The 18,409-nt window shown below is 39.2% G+C and overlaps 1 protein-coding gene across 3 annotated transcripts; it reads left to right on the top strand.

Annotated features, from left to right (window-relative positions):
• The first annotated feature begins 483 nt into the window (after positions 1 to 483).
• Positions 484 to 14,135, top strand: LOC131231532 (uncharacterized). 3 transcript variants are annotated; one of them, XR_009164415.1, is made up of 6 exons: positions 484 to 733; positions 992 to 1,055; positions 4,316 to 4,366; positions 10,748 to 10,791; positions 10,879 to 11,001; positions 13,368 to 14,135. XR_009164415.1 is itself a non-coding variant. In XM_058227751.1 (5 exons), the coding sequence occupies exons 1-4, from the start codon at positions 668 to 670 to the stop codon at positions 10,996 to 10,998; spliced, it is 294 nt and encodes a 97-aa protein (XP_058083734.1). In that variant the 5' UTR covers positions 484 to 667; the 3' UTR covers positions 10,999 to 11,001; positions 13,368 to 14,135. The 3 variants fall into 3 exon arrangements, 2 of the variants coding, with proteins under 2 accessions (XP_058083734.1, XP_058083733.1); XM_058227751.1 differs by lacking the exon at positions 4,316 to 4,366; XM_058227750.1 differs by lacking the exons at positions 484 to 733; positions 992 to 1,055; positions 4,316 to 4,366; positions 13,368 to 14,135 and adding an exon at positions 8,248 to 9,232 and having other exon boundaries at positions 10,879 to 11,295.
• Positions 14,136 to 18,409: the final 4,274 nt, after the last annotated feature.

The following is an 18,409-nucleotide window of genomic DNA, read 5'->3' as shown; positions in this document are numbered from 1 at the left end:
TTATTTTTTTGATAAACTGCCGGATAAAAGGTGGCGATTACAGTGGTAAATTTCTCATTCCCTGCAAAACCTTAGCCGGAAGTTCCTGCGCAAGGATGCGAGGTGGGCCGCACCTAGATGTTTATGAGAAATTCATCCCGTACATCCGTTTTATGAACTCGTTTCCGGATGTTTGAAAAAAAATTAGTTGTATCCAACAATTAAATGGGCCACATGAGATGAAACAGTAGTAATTAAGTGAGAACCGTTGAAGTATTCTTATGTCCATAAAAGTTTTGCGTTAGACCACATTTTTGGTTTTTTCACTTCATCCTATTCGGAATGACCTTATAAACGGTTTGGATAGCATATAAACATCAAGGTGGGGTGCAGGAGGGTTTCAACGGTAGGAATTTCTTTCCCCGATTTTCAATCTCGTGTGACCAACTTGGGTTTGTATCCACCTAATTTCACGTACTATATCATAAAATGAGCTCTAAAAACGAATGGACGGAATGGATTTCTCACATACATTGAGGTGGGCCCCACCCATAATACTTGCGCAGGAAATCCACGTCCGCTTCCTTGGTAGATGACTTACCGGCGGCCATAATACCCTCATTCATCTGCAGCAAAGAGAGAGCGAGAGAGAGGAAATGGCGACGATCAAGGCCATTCGAGAGAGCAAATGGCGGCGATAAAGGTCATTATGGCTAGGCATATCTTCGATAGCCGTGGAAATCGAAACATTGAGGTGATTTTTTCTGTTTCTTTCAACCAACGATTTGCTATTCTCGTGTCTAGGTTTTCGATTTCTATTACATGCCTGGATTTGATCTCTCCCGTCTATTTCTCATTTTCATCTTCCTATCTGTCGTCTTTTATACGTGATTGGATCAGATCGTAATCAGGCATCGATTCAGATAGTGTGATTCTCTCTTCTGATGAAGAAATTTCGGTTTCTTGTTCTTATATGCGATGGATGTTTCTCTCTGCCTGTTTATTCCTTCAGGTGAATGTTTGTCTGAGTGATGGAACCCTAGCTAGGGCTGTTGTCACGAGTGGTGCCTTGACAGGTAAAAACCAAGAACTCATTTCATAATAGAATCTGTACTGCATCGTGTGATTTGGATCTGTATCAGATCTCTTGAATTTGAGCTATGATGAGGTTTTAGTGATTTTTATTTTAGTTTGATTGTAGAAATAGTGGACCAGATGTTGAGGTCTCTTGTGTCGTGTATTTTGAATTATCTGTGTGGCTCTCCTTCCCAAGTTTCTAGGAGGAATTGGGAATTTAATTTCCTGACTTCAAATTCATTGCTAGGTTTTTTTATATCTATATATCTCTCTCTCTCTCTCTCTCTCTCTCTCTCTCTCTATATATATATATATATATATATATATATATATAAGATTATGAGCTTTTTTATTGGATTTGTAAATATTATAGTTAGTTTATTAAGTTGAACTTGACCTATTCCACAATTTTCATGCTCTCAACTTGGTGCCGAAGCACTTTGGAATTTGGATAATTGGATAGTGTCTGAGCATGTCGGTCCCGTGACATTTACAATACCTGCAGTGAGAGACAATCAATTAACTATTAAATGTCACTGAATCCAATGGCGAAACATTACCAGCTTACAAATCTGAAAGGCCTTATGATTTTTGAAACATCGGTCGTTCCTTTCTAACCACAGAACCTATACAAAATTAATCACCAGACTTTTCTCCCAATATTCCCTATACTCCCATCACGCCACATCAAAAGAAAACTATCAACGAATTTCGGTAATGCCCATGAAACTCCAAACACATTGAAAAAATCATCCCACATCCCTTTTGCAAATGAGCAATGTTCAAACTGTGTTGAGATGATCCACTGCTAATTTCCTCATATATCTAGAACAATTTGCATTTGTAGTTGGGGCCTTTGATGCTAGAAATTTTGTATCGGTGCAAGAAATTGTTAGCAATCATCCAAAAGAAATCACAACTAATAAACCCAACTCATGCATGCTTAAATTCTGATTAGCTGGCACAAGACTTAGATTATGATGCATGCTCATATCCAAAGCTTCATATCAAACAAGGAACAAGTCCAGTGTCCTTGAGCAATGCATAGATGCACTCCATTAGTTGGGACAAGACTTAGATTATGATGCATGCAATGGTTTTTTTTTTTTTTTTGTTTTGTTTTGTTTTGTTTTGTTTTGCTTCCTCCATACAAGCACCGAGTTTCGGGTACTTGAATTAAGCTAAACATGCACTACCGCATTTATATGTAGTATATTGGAATTTGTGATAGAGTGATAAAAATGGTGGTTGGCTTCTAGGCCAGTTGGCCTGACCCGGCCTGGACGACTCGGTGTGCAGGGCCAGGACTTGGGCACTAAATGTGGCGCTGGCCCAGTCCAATCATCAACTGGCCCACCATTTTTTTAAAAGGATGTTTTAGAGACATAAGTGGTTCCCATTCAATGTGGATGTGTAATTTAAAGGAGCTCTTGGATCTATGGTCATGTTTTGATGATCAAAACATTTTATATGATGAACTTGTCCTGGATGAACAGTATTCTCCCAAAAAATTTCCTAGATTAAGCTGTCACACACATTTAATATTTGGACTATTTTCCTTATAATGCTAGCCTTATAGGGCAGGGCCATGACCTTTCAATCCAACTAGGGCTAGACCAAGCCCAGGTCACAACCCAAGTATAGAGAACAGGGGCTAAGCCAGTGCCCCCCAAATGGTTCATGCTTAGGGTGGAGCAATCATCATTAGCCCAACCGTAGTCAGAAAATTTTTAATGAATGAGAAAAATAAATTTACAAAAGATTGAATGACTTTTCTTTGTATGAATAGATCTTTTTATATTGTGATGAATATATAGAGAAGAGAAGGAATTAAATCTCTAATCAGATCCTAAGTCTTAGAGACAAAATAAAGAAGAAAAAAATTCATATCAGGAAGAATTTTCCTAACAGAGTCCAACCTTTCATCATCTAGCATGAAATTCAAACCCATTCTCAGCCAGCCACCCTACAAGGTTGGGCTGCCCAGCCACCCGTATCAATGAGTATGAACTGTGCGCATGGTGAGCACTTAAAGTTGGGGCACATATTTCCCAGCACTTTAAAAAGAAGACAGAATCAAGTGCTTGTTCAGATTGACAGTCGACTAAGGAAAGCATTTAATTTATATCAGCAATATGTTTGCACTTAAAGAAGCGAAGCGCCAGCTTTTGCCATTTCTGTCTTAAGAAGGGAGCCAATATATATATATATATATATATATATATATATATATATATATATATATATATATATATATATATATATTATTTTCAGTCAAATGCTGAGAAAAGGGTGTTTCAGACATCCACTTATGAGATTATAAACCAGATACTCTCACCTATAAAGAATAGTATTTTCCATTACTTTTCTTCAACAAAAAAAAAAAAAAAAAAAAAAACAAGTGCAAAGAATTTTCTTTCCCTACAAATATTGTTATTGTTGTTAGTTTTGGTGATTGTGGTGGTGGTCTACACACACATAGAGGCATCCATTTTTAAAATAGCAAATGAGGATAAACTCACCAATGTATCTAGATAGACAAGAAGAATAATTGTTTAGAGATGATAAGCTTGTTTGCATTATCAATTGGAAAAAGCTAACAAAACAAAAGTGGCCCCACTCAACAAAACGCGTGGTGTTTCCTTCCATATAAGGAAAGAGATGAAAGCATAGGATCTTTAAAAGGCATGGAGTAAAGGCTATGGAATGAGCATGGCTTATTGATCACATTGATTGGACTATCCTAACCATTTAAGTGGTGGCTATCAAATGGATTGCTATGGAATCTGATAGAGTAGATATTCGAGTATGAACCATCACATGATGGGAATAGCCACATTAATGGCTTAGATATTTATATTTATATTTTATTTTTTGGTATAAACCAAGGTGTGGGCTTTAGTTATCAGTACCGTTTGGGCACGGTCTAGAAGGGAAGTTTTATACCTGTGTTGTTTGCTGCCAAAGTTTGTGATGTGTTTGAATATACTTTTGTGAACTGGTCTTGTCCCTTGCTCAGCAAAATAGGGGCTAAAAACCCCACTCAATCAAACAAATCTGACAAACAAATGCAGTGTAGAAACACCCTTTGCCAAGTGTGTCCAAATGAGCCCTTGATCTATAGTATGGTTTCTTTTTTTTTTTTTTGGGAAAGTGTTGGATTTCTAACCTGTACTGAATCTCTTGTTTTATGTGCTTCTGTTGTGGTTTTTGGGTAATTGTCTTCCTTTTGATGCTTTTTTGCTTTTTCTTTCATCAGGTTCTAAAATGTGAGTATGCTGTCTGTGGAGAGATTGTTATCCATACCCAGGTATTCCAAATTGAGAATTCATAGGAATATTTTCTCCCTTCTCTTGAGATTATCATTTCCTAATGGAAAGCATGCTGACCCAGGTCACTAATACAATACACCACCACAAAAGCAAAGTACGTAGAACTCATTCTTGAACATGAGGATTCTGAATGCTCAACAATAGATCTTCTTATAATTGTTCATGTTGGATTCTTATTTGAAACACCTTGGGTTCTACCCAAAAAAAAAAAGAAAGTCTAGTTACATGTCCTGTTTTATAGGCTTTTTTTTTTTTTTTTGCATCAATGATTGAAGTGACACTATCCAAAAACTTGCTGGTCAACTTGAGATTTGGCTGAAGCCAGGTTCCCAGTGATCGAAACAGATGGTGCAATGTGCCTCACCAAGGATGGACCACACACCAGAAGTCCCTGAGATTGGAAGATCCCAGCTACCAAGTCAATCACTATTGATCTTTAACTCTTAACTGTCTCTTAACCGTCTGTTTACTGTCTGTGAATTGAATGGATAAGATATCCAAACCTAGGATATTTTGGTGTATGATTCATCCATGATGGAGCCCATCATATAGATGGCTTAGATCATTGCATGGTCCATGCATGTTGGAGCCCATCATATAGATGTAATCACTGAACCAAGGGTTCTAGTTTTACAAACTGAAAACCCATGTTACTGTAGAAACTCTTGGGCTGAGCATTGCATGATATCTCTTCCATGTATATGCTCCTGTGCAGTATCTCTACTTCCATGCTTATAGTTCTACATGTTCCTTCCTATATAGATTCTGCGCTTGTACCCAAGATGGAAAAGAGCACAACAACTGTAAGTTCAGAAAAACAATAAGCAAGACAGTAGAAATTTAGTTCAGGCTACTTTTGGTTGCTCCAAATATCATGAAAATTCATGATTAATCATCTAATTCAGTGCAAAATATGTTGAAATTTCATGATACTTTGTTCCTCCAAACACACCCTTAATTACTGAAGAATGATCAAAATCTCTCTGGTCACTGCATTTTAGTAAACCAAGCAACCAGAGTTTGTTAAGAAGCAATCTGCGGTGAAACAACTTTTGTTGGGTAGTGCATCTAAAAGGTTCCTTAGTCTCACAACAAGATCTTTCAGACATAGGTGGAGTTTGAGACAGTTTGGTTCATGGAACAATGGCCCCATAAATTGAAAGACTGCTTCGGTTTGAGGAATCTGATGTTTTTTTTTGAAAGGCGACTTAAATTCATTAAAAGGAGAGAACTGAAGAAGGAGAAACAGTCTGCTGAGATAGCGAACTGATCTCCCAGATACAACCCAAAAAAAGGGAAAAGAAAACAGAAAAAGCAGCAAACAAAATAAAACCAAGAAGCAAAACACAAAAAACAGAGACTACCCACCAAAAAGATGATCGGGGGCAAAAGGAGTCCTGCTAAGATTGACTGAATTGCAGGCCCATTCTATGACGAACTGATGAATTCTCTTGGTCACCCACTCCACTGAGTGGGGAGTATCTCTGAAGCAGCGATTGTTTCTCTCTTCCCAGATGGTCCACCAAGCAGCCAATAAAGCCATTCTCCAAACCCGAGATCTGTCTTTGCTGAGGGGGACACCATGCCAAGCCACAAGCACGCGATTCGTAGACCTAAGAGCCGTCCAAGAAACAGAAAAAGAGGACAGAATGGTAGACCAAACATGCTGAAAGAAAGGGCAGTGAATGAAGAGTTGATCCGTCGACTCTTCATTTGACATACTGCAGATGCATATGCTGGTGAAAATCATGCCCCTTTTCCTCAGATTGTCTATTGTAAGGACTTTCCTCTTGGCAACTAACCACCCAAAAACAGCTATTTTCGGAGGGACTTTATAATTCCAGATTTTAGCTGTAAAAACTTCCTCAGATCTGTCTAATTTCCTGCTGAAACAGCAGTACAAAGACTTCACAGAAAACTGGCCTGTCTAATTTCCTGCTGAAACAGCAGTACAAAGACTTCACAGAAAACTGGCCCTTTTTGTCTAAATTTCATGTGATTCTATCTTGCTGCTGAGGATCAGGACGACAAGTGTCTAGTTGCTGAAGAAGAGCCACATATTCTTCCACTTCCCAATCGTATAGGTTCCTCCTGCAAGGCGGGAGCCAGGCAACAAAATTGCCAAGAACGGAATCGCAATCCGCCACAGTAAGGAGAGGATTAGGGGCCAGACGATAGATGGCTGGAAAAGTCTGTTTAAGAGCCTTGGACCCCACCCAAATATCCTCCCAAAACCGAACTTTATCACCTTTTCCAATAGAAAATCCTATGTGTCTTTGCACCTCCGCCTGAGAAAGAAGAACACCCTGCCAAACTGCAGACATATTGCAGGGCGAAACGCAAGTGGTCCACCAACCTTCAGACGACTGCCCGTATTTGCATTTGATCACCCTATTCCAAAGGGCCCCATTTTCGCATCCAAGCCTCCACCACCACTTGCCGAGAAGAGCCCGATTCATGGCTTTCATATCCCTAACGCTAGTGCCTCCATCTTGAAAGTGTTGACAGACTTCTTTCCAGCCCACTAGGTGAAATTTCTTCCTTTCCTCACAGCCATGCCAAAGAAAATCCCGTCTAAGCCTTTCGAGGATGGAAATGATCTTCGCCGGACATTTGAATAAGGACATAACGTATAAGGGAAGGTTAGATAGAGCTGCTTTGATCAAAGTGAGCCGACCACCAAGCGATGGGTACTGACATTTCCATCTAGCAAGATAAGATTCAAACCGGTCAATGACTTTGTCCCACATCGCCATAGGGGGCTTGCCAACACAGAGGGGAAGCCCGACGAATGAGGTGGGAAGAGAGCCCGATTCACAACCGAAGACAACAACTAAGCTTTGAGTCTCGGCATCGCTGATGTTAATTCCAAACAGCGTAGATTTTTTCAGGTTTACTTTAAGGCCTGATACCGCTTCAAAGCAACGGACAGAAGTACGAAGGTTGCTCACTTTGTCCAAATCGGCATCACTAAAAAGGAGCGTATCGTTAGCATATTGAATGTGGGATATGGGCCGGTCCGTGTCTTTAATCTGAAAACCCCCGATGATGCCTTCTGTCTGACCTTTACTCAACATGTGGGAGAAAGCCTCGGCCACTATAAGAAATAAGAAGGGGGATAGGGGATCTCCCTGCCACAATCCTCTAGAGCTTCTAAAGAATCCTTTGGGAGAACCGTTGATCAGAATAGAAAACATCGCTGATCCAACACATACCTTGATCCAAGCTAATCATTTGCGCCCAAACCCCATTCTCTTCATCATGTATAGGAGGAAATTCCAATCTACGTGATCGTAGGCCTTCTCAAGATCGAGTTTACATATTATTCCTTCGAATCTGGACTTGTGGCTGGAGCGCAAACATTCGGAGGCAATGAGAGTGCTGTCAATAATTTGTCTTCCTGGTATGAACGCGCTCTGGTGGTGAGAGATGATTTTATCTAGAATCCCCTGGAGACGAGTGGCCAAGTCTTTGGCAAGGATTTTGTATGGGCCGCCAATAAGGCTGATCGGTCTGAAGTTTTGAAAAGTTTCAGCCCCCTAGATTTTCGGAAGGAGAGCAATGAAGATGGCCCCTAACGCTTTAGATAATAGACCCCTGTCCTAAAAGTCGTTTAGGAAGGCCAAGAGGAATAGTGTTGGCAAGTTACTGATGTTGAGGACATGCTTCGGTTTGAAAATGACTTTCTAGTAACTTGCCAACAATATTCCCATTAATACCTCACACTTACACCTAACCTCTTCACATTAATGCTAGTTATTGGGCTGCTATTGTTGTATCAGTACTAGTTTTTACTTTTAGCATTATCTTTAGATTTCTGATTTTGAATTCCTATTAGAGTTTTAAGGGTGTTTTTTTTTTTGTTGGCAGTTATGGTGTTATATCTGTACCATAGGTGACGGATTGACAGCCTCTAACTAGCAATGATAGGTACCTGGTGGCTGCAATTGATGGGGTCTCTGAGAAAATGACTGTGCAGGATATCTGTGATCTAATATGGGATGTACGCATTCAAGACAGTGAAAAATCAGAATCCGTTTCTACCAACACAAAATTGTTGGCTGTGTGGAAGGCTATGTGGCAGTTCATGTGCATTTGTAGTTTGTTTTGAAAACATTAAATAGACCATTAATTGTTTTTTTGGTATTGTGCTGATTGTTTTGTCTTGATGAATGTTAAATGGGTGAAACATGCATAGGTTCAGTCATTGGTTGATTATGATATTGTTAGCTTCGGTTGATAGAAACCAAGGCTAAAGATGGATTTAGTATTAGTTGACATTAACTGAGGTGAAAAACTAGATTTAGCCTCGGTTATTGAGAAATGAGGTTAAAAGCCGAATTTGACCTCGGTTGATGCTAAAAGAGGCTAAATCCATCTTTAGCTTTGGTTTTGCCTCAGTTACCCAAACTGAGGCTGCAACTCCCGTGGCTAAAGGCTTTAGCCTCGGTTGTAGAAAACTAAGGTTAAAAATAGATTTAGCTTCGGTTGGAGGCAACCAAGGCTAAAATTTGGATTTAGTCTTAGTTGGAACTTTTAGCTTCACTTGAAGAACCGAGATTATAAAAGCTTTTTTAGCCTCGGTTGCTAAAACCAAGGCTAAAGCCTTTAGCCATGGAGGTTCCGACCTCGGTTAGGATAATTGAGGCAAAAATGAGGCTAAAGGCTTTAGGCTCACTTTTTATGCTTTTTAGTTACAGTTTTGAACTGAAGCTAAGGGCAGTTTTTGTTGTAGTGACAGTAGCAAGTAAGAAGGGATGCAAACCACGTAACAACGAGACTACATTTCATCTTATCCTCTTGATTTCGGAAAACCATGACCAAGGAATCAGTTGTTATTGCTGGTGAATGCTTGAGACTTGTAGTTCTCCTGCACACACTGTCACACGCAAGTGAATGTCAGAAAGATGTTATGAATTTACCATTGGAAGCATCTAAACGGGAACCCATAATTTGGCCAGCTTAATTTGATTTACATGTATGCAATTTTTAACTAATTTCTAACTGTCTATGCATCATCTACCACTCTGCCAGAGTGTCAATTTTTTCTTGAAGCTAAGTCCACGATTATATGGAACTTTCCCATTTGGAGCTTAGTTTGTATAGTTGGGGCCATGATTGGTATATCCTAGACATTTTTTTTTTTTTTTTTTTTAAAGACACAGGGTGTCCCCAACTCTTTTTGAAGTGAGACTAATCCCTGCGGATACACGCAATCACCCACAACCACGTGTATTGGGTAAAGCCAAGGAGGGAAATCGAACCCTCACCTATAGGGAGCAAACCTACGGTGAAGACCATTCGCCCAAACCTCGTTGGGGGCTAGAGTAGAGCAACCGTGGGTGCCAGCCCACATCTGCAAACTAAGCTCCGCACAGGAAAGTTCCCTGTTTGGAATGAATAGGGAACTAACTCGGCCTCCTCTATATTATATTTCTATAAATTACCAATGTGTCAACGAAAAGTTTATTTGATATGAAAAAGTATACTGTTTCTACATCATATGTAGTTCACCAAATTCCCACTTACATTCTTAACAATAAAGTGCACATGCAAAATGATTTCAAAGTAATAATTTCTAAACAAAACTATTCTTCAAATTATCTATCATCCAGGCTGATTCAGTTGCATGCAATGAGTTTTCAGATGAGTATGGCACCTTTTTGGCCATTATGTTTTGTGCAAATTTTCGATTCCTGTTTGTTGAAGAAAATATCGTACTTAATATTATATGTCATGAATTTACTGATCTAAACATACTATGAACTTGGTTTAGTCTTGCATTATCCATTTTGTAAATGTTTCCATCAACTGCTTTTTTTATCTGCATTATGACAATAAAGAATCTGTGCCCCATAATCTATTGATGTCTTGTTGAATTCAGTGGTCATCTTCATTACACTTCTATGTCGGATTGGTGTAGACTAGCTCAGGAATGATGCACTTGTATAATTTGTTTTGAGAACTGATTGCGTGCAGGCAAATATACCACAACTGGTGGGGTACTGTATGATCTTTCCTTCCAAAATGCCACTTGTGTAGGACATCAAAATGATAGGCCCCACCACGAGGATTATGCTTCTAGAAAACCCAGGCTGATTCACTCACTTTATTGACCACACCTTAATGTCGAGTCAGACTATCTGTTTTCGATTGATTACAGTGGTATGTCCATCTGATGCATGAAAAGGACAGATTTTTGTTCCAACTTTCAAGTGATCTTCCTGGTGGGTCCTATTGCATTCACAGTGTTGATGCCACACAAGTGGTGTGTTTGTGCCAAAGATGGTACGGTGCCACAAGTTGTGGTGAAAGTGCAGATGTGAGAAATAATTCTTTCATTTTGTTTTCTGCTGCAGGTCTCCTTGGAGATATTTTCTCCCTAATTCACAATATCTTGGAGGTACTTCCCATCTGAATTTATGGCATATAAGCAAGTTGGTTTTCATCATGTGCTTCTAAAAAAGTTGTCTTATCGCATTGATTTCAGACCAGGGTATCGGTTGTTATTGCTGGTAAATGCTTGAGACTTCTGGTTTTCCTGAACACAATGTCACATGCAAGTGAATGTCAGGAAGATGTTATGGGCATGCTTGGTCAGTGGAATTGAATGGTATTGAATTATATTAGATGGGATTAACATTATTATTGCACAATAATTGCATGTCAGGAAATATCATAGTATTGTAGCCACCCAATACCATATTTGGGATAAAAATTTTGCTAGGGGAAAACACCGGATTAAGCAAAATCATGTTTCGTGGACCATTGAATTGTAATCAACGGACCAAATTCACAATGGGTGTCGTTCAATTGTACACATGTATAACCAGAATGTCACATGTAAATGATGTATATGGATGGATGGCATGGATAAACGCATGCATCAATGTAGGGCCCACATGTGTAGTGGATTTCAAAATTCATGGAAATCCTGCATAGGACCAAATACAATTCTATGGGACTAAATGCAATTTCATCCCACCTAATCCCAATCTTTCCTATCCTTTCCAAATGCTGGATGGAATTGTATGGGACCAAATGCAATTCTATCCCACCTAATCCCATCTAATACCTTGTGCCAAATGCTCCCTATGGTTCTCCACTCATGGCTTGGTGGTAGACAGTGTTTCAACCTGAGGTTATGGGTTTGAGAACCCATGTGGTGTGTGTGGGTATAAGAGTGTCTATTTGACCACAAAAAAAAAAAAAAAAAAACCCGAAGGGGAGTTATTTGATGCTCAGGCAGTGTAGGACACTTTGATAGGCAGTCACCCATGCGCAACATGCATTTTACTCAAATTAAACCGACTAATCTGCCAAGTCAGTCCACAAATAAGATTTCTTGAACAATCCCAACTTCTGGTTTGTGGATGCATGTTTGTTGAAACAGGACCATTGAACATTTTTTCATTTTTTACTGCCAAATCCGATAGTCACAGATAAAAAATAATCATGTTCATGGTACATCTAAACAGGGACCTATAATTTGTACAGCTTAATTTAAATTACTTTTATTTTACATATTCAATTTTAGACTAATTTCTAAGTGCCTGTGTGTCATCCATCACACTGCCAGTCTAGCTTTTCTTGAAGCTAAATCCACAAGGAGATGAAATTGTAAATGTTGAGGTCAAGTTCCCTAATCTTTCCAAATAGGAAACATCCCCTTTTAGAACTTTGTAGATTCGGGTCCCACATTTGGTTTATTCAAGCCATTTGGTCTTACAAAATATCCTCACAATTGGTCAACTCTAAAACCTTCCCGTTGTTGACATGCAAATACATGGTTAAAAAGAAATTCATGAATAAACCCACATTTAATGGAGGAAAGACCAAAAATTTGATGGCTACGATCTTCCAATTTAGGAGATTTTGGGGATATGTTCCATCCATGATGGGGGCCGTCGGATCGATGGCTTGGGTAGACTAACCATAGGCACCACATCTCCAAACTAGGCTCTAAACATGATTGTTCCCTCTTTAGAATCAATAGGGATCTCGGTCTCCTCTGCGAATGACTTAATATTCTTTTACCACAGCATACATAGTTCACCAAATTCCCACATACATTCTCATCAATAAAGTGCCTCTGCAGAATTATTTTCAAGTTACTAAAGGAAACTATTCTTCAAATTATCAATCATCTAGGCAGATTCAGTTGCTTGCAATGAATTTTCATGAGTATGAGACCTTTTTGGGCCATTGTTGTTTGCGCAAATCTTGTACTCCTGGCTTTTGAAGTGAATATGATATTAAATCTTATATATTATGAATTCGCCGATCTAAACATAATATTATCTTGGTTTTACTCATGCATTATCCATTTGTTTTCATCCACTGGCTTGTTTATGTATATTATGATAATTTAGAGACAATGACCCATATTCTACTGATGCCTTGTTGAATTCAGTGGTGTTGTTAATTACACTTTGAGAACTGATCATGCACAGTCAATGATACCGCAACTTGTGGTACCATACGATATTTTCTGCCAACATGCCACCTGTGTACGACATGAAAATGGTAGGCCCTGCCATGAGGATTATGCTCCTGGAAATTCAAGCCGATATGCTGCTCACTAGGTCGGCCACACCTTAAATGTACTTCGAGTCAAATTGTCAGTTGTCCATTGATTTGTGGTATGGCCTAGTTGATGCAGACAACCTGATTTTTGTTCATAGTGATCTTCATGGTAGGTCTTACTATTTTCATAGTATTGATGCCTACACAAATGGTATGTTGGTGGGAAAGATCGTATGGTTCGACAAGTTGCGGCACCTTGCTTGCATGTGACCAGTTTCTCAATTTGTTTTCATTTTTGGGATGAGAAAAGCTTCAGTGGTTTGGGAACATGTGATAATCCACTCTATGCATGGGCACCCATGTACCTCATGATTCATCCCGCACATATCTACTGTATCTAATTCCGATTAGGGAGAAAAAAATATTTTAACATTCTTGGATGGTACTTTTCAGGATATCAACTGAGATTAAAGCTACTCAGGGCGAGAATGCAACTCAGGTGAAATCCACATGTTCATCTCCATTTCCAATCAAGACACCATTGCAGATGGACAAAGAGCCTCAAGATAATGTTTTAGAACCGGTGACAACTCATCCCAACACTAGTAGCATGGAAAAAGGTGGAGGAGAAGAATATGATGATGATGATTAGGATGCATTTCAGTCTTTTCCTGCTGATAACGCTTGTATTGCTACTCATCTAGAAGTAGTCAGAACGGAAGTTGTGCTTGCTTCAAATGACGATTCTCCCATCTTGCAGAAACCAACCACCAAAGCAAAAATGACTTTGAGGAGAGTTCGGATTTTGAACTGCACGAGGATGGTGGACAGGAGAATGATGCGTGGAATCCAGAGGGTTGTGGAGAGAATGTATTAACAAGACAAGGCAATGGAAATGATCTCCAAGAGTTCTTTAATCCACAACCTCTCAAAAATGCCGAATTGCCAAACAACATCAACCCTGTTTGTGGGAATGAGGGTCCAGTGATCAGAACCAATGGTGATGGAAATGACGAAGACCTCTCCGATCTTTGATCGGTTGAGGATGTTGCAGAATTGAGTACTTACCATTATTTGCCAGTGGGTGAGCAGATTGATGAGAAGCTGAGGTGATGGAATTGATCTCCAGGAATCTTGGAATTCAGTGGATTGAGGGTGCTGAAGAGTTGAACAAAGAAAGGCATTTAGAGAGCGGCAGCGAGAGGTTGATGGGGACACAAAATGATGAGAATAGTAAATCAAGAGATTTCTAATCCACAACCAGCTGCAGGTGTGGAAGATACAAGTGACAGACAACAGCTGGGTGGTGATTGACAAGAAACAATAATCTCACAATTGCCTTTTGATGCTCAACCTCCCCAGGGCGCCAGAATGACCATACATAAAAATGGTGATCAAGAGATTTCTGATCTAAAACCGAAGCAAATAAATACAAACCGAAGTCAATAAAGTACTAGCTGGATTGAAATTCTGCACGTTGAAGTGGTGAAAAGCTCTTTCAACATAACTGTTTTGAGTTTTGTACACTTTCCTGCTTTTTTGCTCCCAATATAGTCATTCGAAGAATATGATTGATGACTCCTAAATTTTTCTTATTCAATTTATGAACCAAACAAGCTTTTACACAACAATATTTTTACTAAGATGTACAACCATAATTTGATTAATACTCAATCATAAGAGAATGAAGTTACTTGTACTATATCGACGAACATAGGCACAATTATCTGTCTCACATTTTGGAAATCTCAAAACAACAATGAATGATTTAAACTACTTGTACTATCCCCTTCGCACTTATTTTAATCCAAAAACTTTCTTGAAAAATTTTGGGGACGATTGGAAAGATTTTATAGGAGTTTATTTATTTATTTATTTTTATTATAAAAAAGCTTTCCTGGAAAATGTTTTCCACCATAAGGTGAACTCACAATTAGAGAAAATGTTTTCCACCCAAATACTCTCCGAGCACTTAAACAGGCTGTTTTTTTAAGAATAATTCATAGAAGAAGTTTTAAAAAAATTTCCCAATCTTTTCTTTGTTTGTTTTTCTAAGCCCCAAACAAGACATAAAAATATACCAACTTCATAACTAATAATTTTAATAAAGGACTTCTAAAGAAGGAGAAGATGGTTGCAATAAGCCCAATTGAAGTTCGTTGGAATGCCTCCCTTAATTTTCCGATGAAAAAAAATAAAAATTCCACTTTTCCAAAGGTGAGGAAACTTATCTAATTTATGTAATTTTTGGATATATCTAAGAAACATAAGGCTCTCTTAATGATAGTCACAGTGCTATTAACATTAGGGTTATATGTAAAGAAAGGCATATGTTACTCATTATGCCCCTATAGATTGGCATATATTCATAGAAACTTTCCATTGAGCTACAATACCACCATCTTAGTTACATTTCCAGAGTGTGGATTCGTCGTTCTTTTTTTTTTTTTCCTTCTTCTTCCTTTTTTCTTCTTTTCTCTTTTAACTAAAGAAGCCACAACTTACCATCTCTTTATCCTTTGGATTTGGGAAAAGCTTCACTTAAATCCCATTTAGCTATTTGTCCCTCTTCTTCAATCTATTAGAAATCTTATCGAGGGTTACATGTGTCATGTTCCTAACATGCTGAGCAGGTTTTATTTCTCGGCCCTTGTTTGACATATTTGGGAGGGAGACTATAACCACATTTTCAATTCTAATTCTCTTTAAAAGAAAGCCGTTCTTAGACCATATCATTAATGTTTTGAAATCTTTAGTCATTTTTGTTTTCAAGCACTTATTGGTGCCAATTCCACAAGCTTGCTCTTTGCTGCCTAGGATATCCCCACATCGCATAATAGAGCGAGTCTTCTTGTGCTTCAAAACCATGATCAAAGATATCCTGACCTTAGTGGATAATATCATGTGTTAAAATAAATGATATAAGAATTGGGCTCATGTTCTTTCCTCTCTCCTCAGGAGCCATCTAAGGAGTTATCTTAGAGGTTGACATGCATAGGCTAGGAGATAGAAGTCTGGAAATCCTTTTTGTTGGCATCTCTAAATTAAATATTATCTATATTTTAATGCTCTTATTTAAGTTTATAATAAGGAGGTGTGAGATTTCTACTTTAGACTCTTGTTCATGTACAATGAGTCTTGTTATGGGTGAAAATGAACCAAGTAAGACAACCTGTATGAGCGAGAATACAAAGTTTAGAAGAGGCAGAGAGCTCGGTCCTTGTTGCCCAGATGAACTGTATGAAGAAGAACACAATGCACAGAAGAGAAAGTCAGCCCACTCCCTCTGTGAGAGAACACGAAGCATGGAGATGAGCTGGGTCCATGCTTCCGAGCACAACCTCCACGAACAACTCGAGTCCTGACCACTGGAGGGGACCTCAACCTCGGCTGTCTCGCCATTGTAACCCGCGGACAACCTTTGAATACCGACCTGACCTCGACCGAAGATCACAACCGCAATCAACAATTCTACTCGAACAGCACAGCAGGACACCGATCAGCCCGACTTCGACTCAACCTTAGTTATCGAAGACCGACCATGGACTTCGACCACCTCGCTTGTGAGGTCGGACTCGATCATCAACCCCTAGCCCATCGGAGGTTGACCACTTAGAGATGTTGTTGAGGTAAGATCCCCTCGGGATCCTCGCCAAAGATCTCGGGAGGATACGGATGACGTGTCTGGGAGGAGATTCTTTCTATAATACACACTTACCAAGTAGGGAAGTTACCATCTACATAATTGGCACCAAAATGCTATAAATAAGGGCCTTATCTACGGTGAAAGGCACGTACAAAAGTTCTATTAGACCCAGTGTGCATGTTCTAACTTTAGCATTAGAGGGTCCCCTGCGGTATCCAGGGTCCCCATTTTGGTGTGGTTTTGCACGTATATGGCGATCTAGAAGGGACTACCGGATTTCTGCATTAACAAGTCTATTAGCTAGTGTACTCTTATATCTCTCCTATTGTATTATTAGAAAATGCTAGAAAGAACTTATTTTAAGATTGTCTAGGACTCCCTTGGGTGCTACTTTTCGAATTTTTCTTGCTAGTGAGTTAACTTTTCATTTGATTTTCTTTTCTTTAATTTCTTCCATGGCCCAGGGTGTGGGCTCTCCATCCCTAGCCCTAGGCTTAGGCTCTTTTCCTTTTCTTTTTCTTTCTTCTTTTTTCTATCCTAGGGTGTGAGTGCTTGTTTCAAGCCCAATATGTGGGATTTTTTGTTTCCTTTGCATTAAGGGCTTTGCCCCCGTTGTTGGTTTTTTTTTTTTTTTTAGGGGGGTGTTCAATTAGGTCTTAGCCCTTGGTAGTAAAAGAGTCTTTCTTCCCTGCCTTCTCAAAAAAGAAACTTAAGACCATCTCTCTTAGATAAATAAACTCATTCTTTTACTTTTCATAATACATTAGTATATATAAGGAAAATGATTGTAATTCCTAGAAGGTAGATTTTTTATTTGGCTTGAAACCCTTCAGTTATAAACTCATTCTTTTACTTGCGCTACCAGGGCTGTAGCGTACGCTATACATAAGTAGCGTGTAGCGTACGCTATATAGCGTACACCTCAAGACTACCGTAAGAATTTTAAAATAAAAGTCATTTTAGTTAAAAACTTGTTTTTAAATGGTGGTGACTGGCCATCTTTCCTTCTGAGTAGGTGGTGTTAGACTCATATTATAAGACTTTTTTTTAAAACTTAAAACAATCGTATTAGGGGTTTCGAACAGCCCTATTGCGGTGCCGCAGCAGCCGCAGGTTCCTCATTTTTGAAGCTTTGATTCCAAGATTTCGAAGAGCCCTTTCTCAAATTCGATTTTTGGAGTTCAATCGAAATTACAAGAGCATCATCTTACTGGAATTTCAGAAGCATTGAAGCCCAAACAAGTGAGAAATCGCGTATCCCTCTTTTCGCAGCTGCGCGGACACGTAACTCCCAAAAATTAATTTTCAGTTGATTAAATCTCTATTCAAGGTATGTTTTAGCCCTTTAATCATTGTTAATGAGCCTTTAATCATTGTTAATGAGTTTTATTTTTATTTATACTGAAATGTTGTGTTATTTTTTAATTTTTTTAAATTTTTCTTCTTTTTGTGGGGGCTGTGGTGTCTATGGCATCGATTTGACTCATCCAACCATCACGTGAGACACATGCGTGGGGTCCACTGTAGTGTTCTATGCCACGGCCCACGTGTGGGGGTCCTCTGTGGTGTTTTATGCTATGACCCACATGCGTGGGGTCCACTATGGTGTGTGTATGGCATGGCCCACATGCGTGGGGACCATTGTGGTGTGTGTATGGCATGGCCCACATGCGTGGGGTCCACTGTTGTGTGTGTATGGCATGGCCCACATGCGCGGGTCCACTATGGTGTGTGTATGGCATGGCTCACATGCGCGGGTCCACTATGGTGTGTGTATGGCATGGCCCACATGCGTGGGGTCCACTGTAATGCATGGCTTTTTTTAAGAATGTGACTTTTATATATTTTG

This window comes from Magnolia sinica, chromosome 17 (assembly GCF_029962835.1).
Source record: "Magnolia sinica isolate HGM2019 chromosome 17, MsV1, whole genome shotgun sequence".
NCBI classification, from domain to species: Eukaryota; Viridiplantae; Streptophyta; class Magnoliopsida; order Magnoliales; family Magnoliaceae; genus Magnolia; species Magnolia sinica.
The sequence above is the reverse complement of the archived record's forward strand: the minus strand, read 5'-3'. Positions and strand labels throughout refer to the sequence as shown.

Bases quoted from the DNA above. Each gene is read 5' to 3' on its own strand.
- LOC131231532 (XM_058227750.1), top strand. From the start codon at position 9,003: ATGGAGGTTCCGACCTCGGTTAGGATAATTGAGGCAAAAATGAGGCTA. The intron at 9,233-10,747 runs GTGAATGCTTGA...TTTCTGCTGCAG, and splicing joins GGAATCAGTTGTTATTGCTG to GTCTCCTTGGAGATATTTTC. The intron at 10,792-10,878 runs GTACTTCCCATC...CATTGATTTCAG, and splicing joins TAATTCACAATATCTTGGAG to ACCAGGGTATCGGTTGTTAT.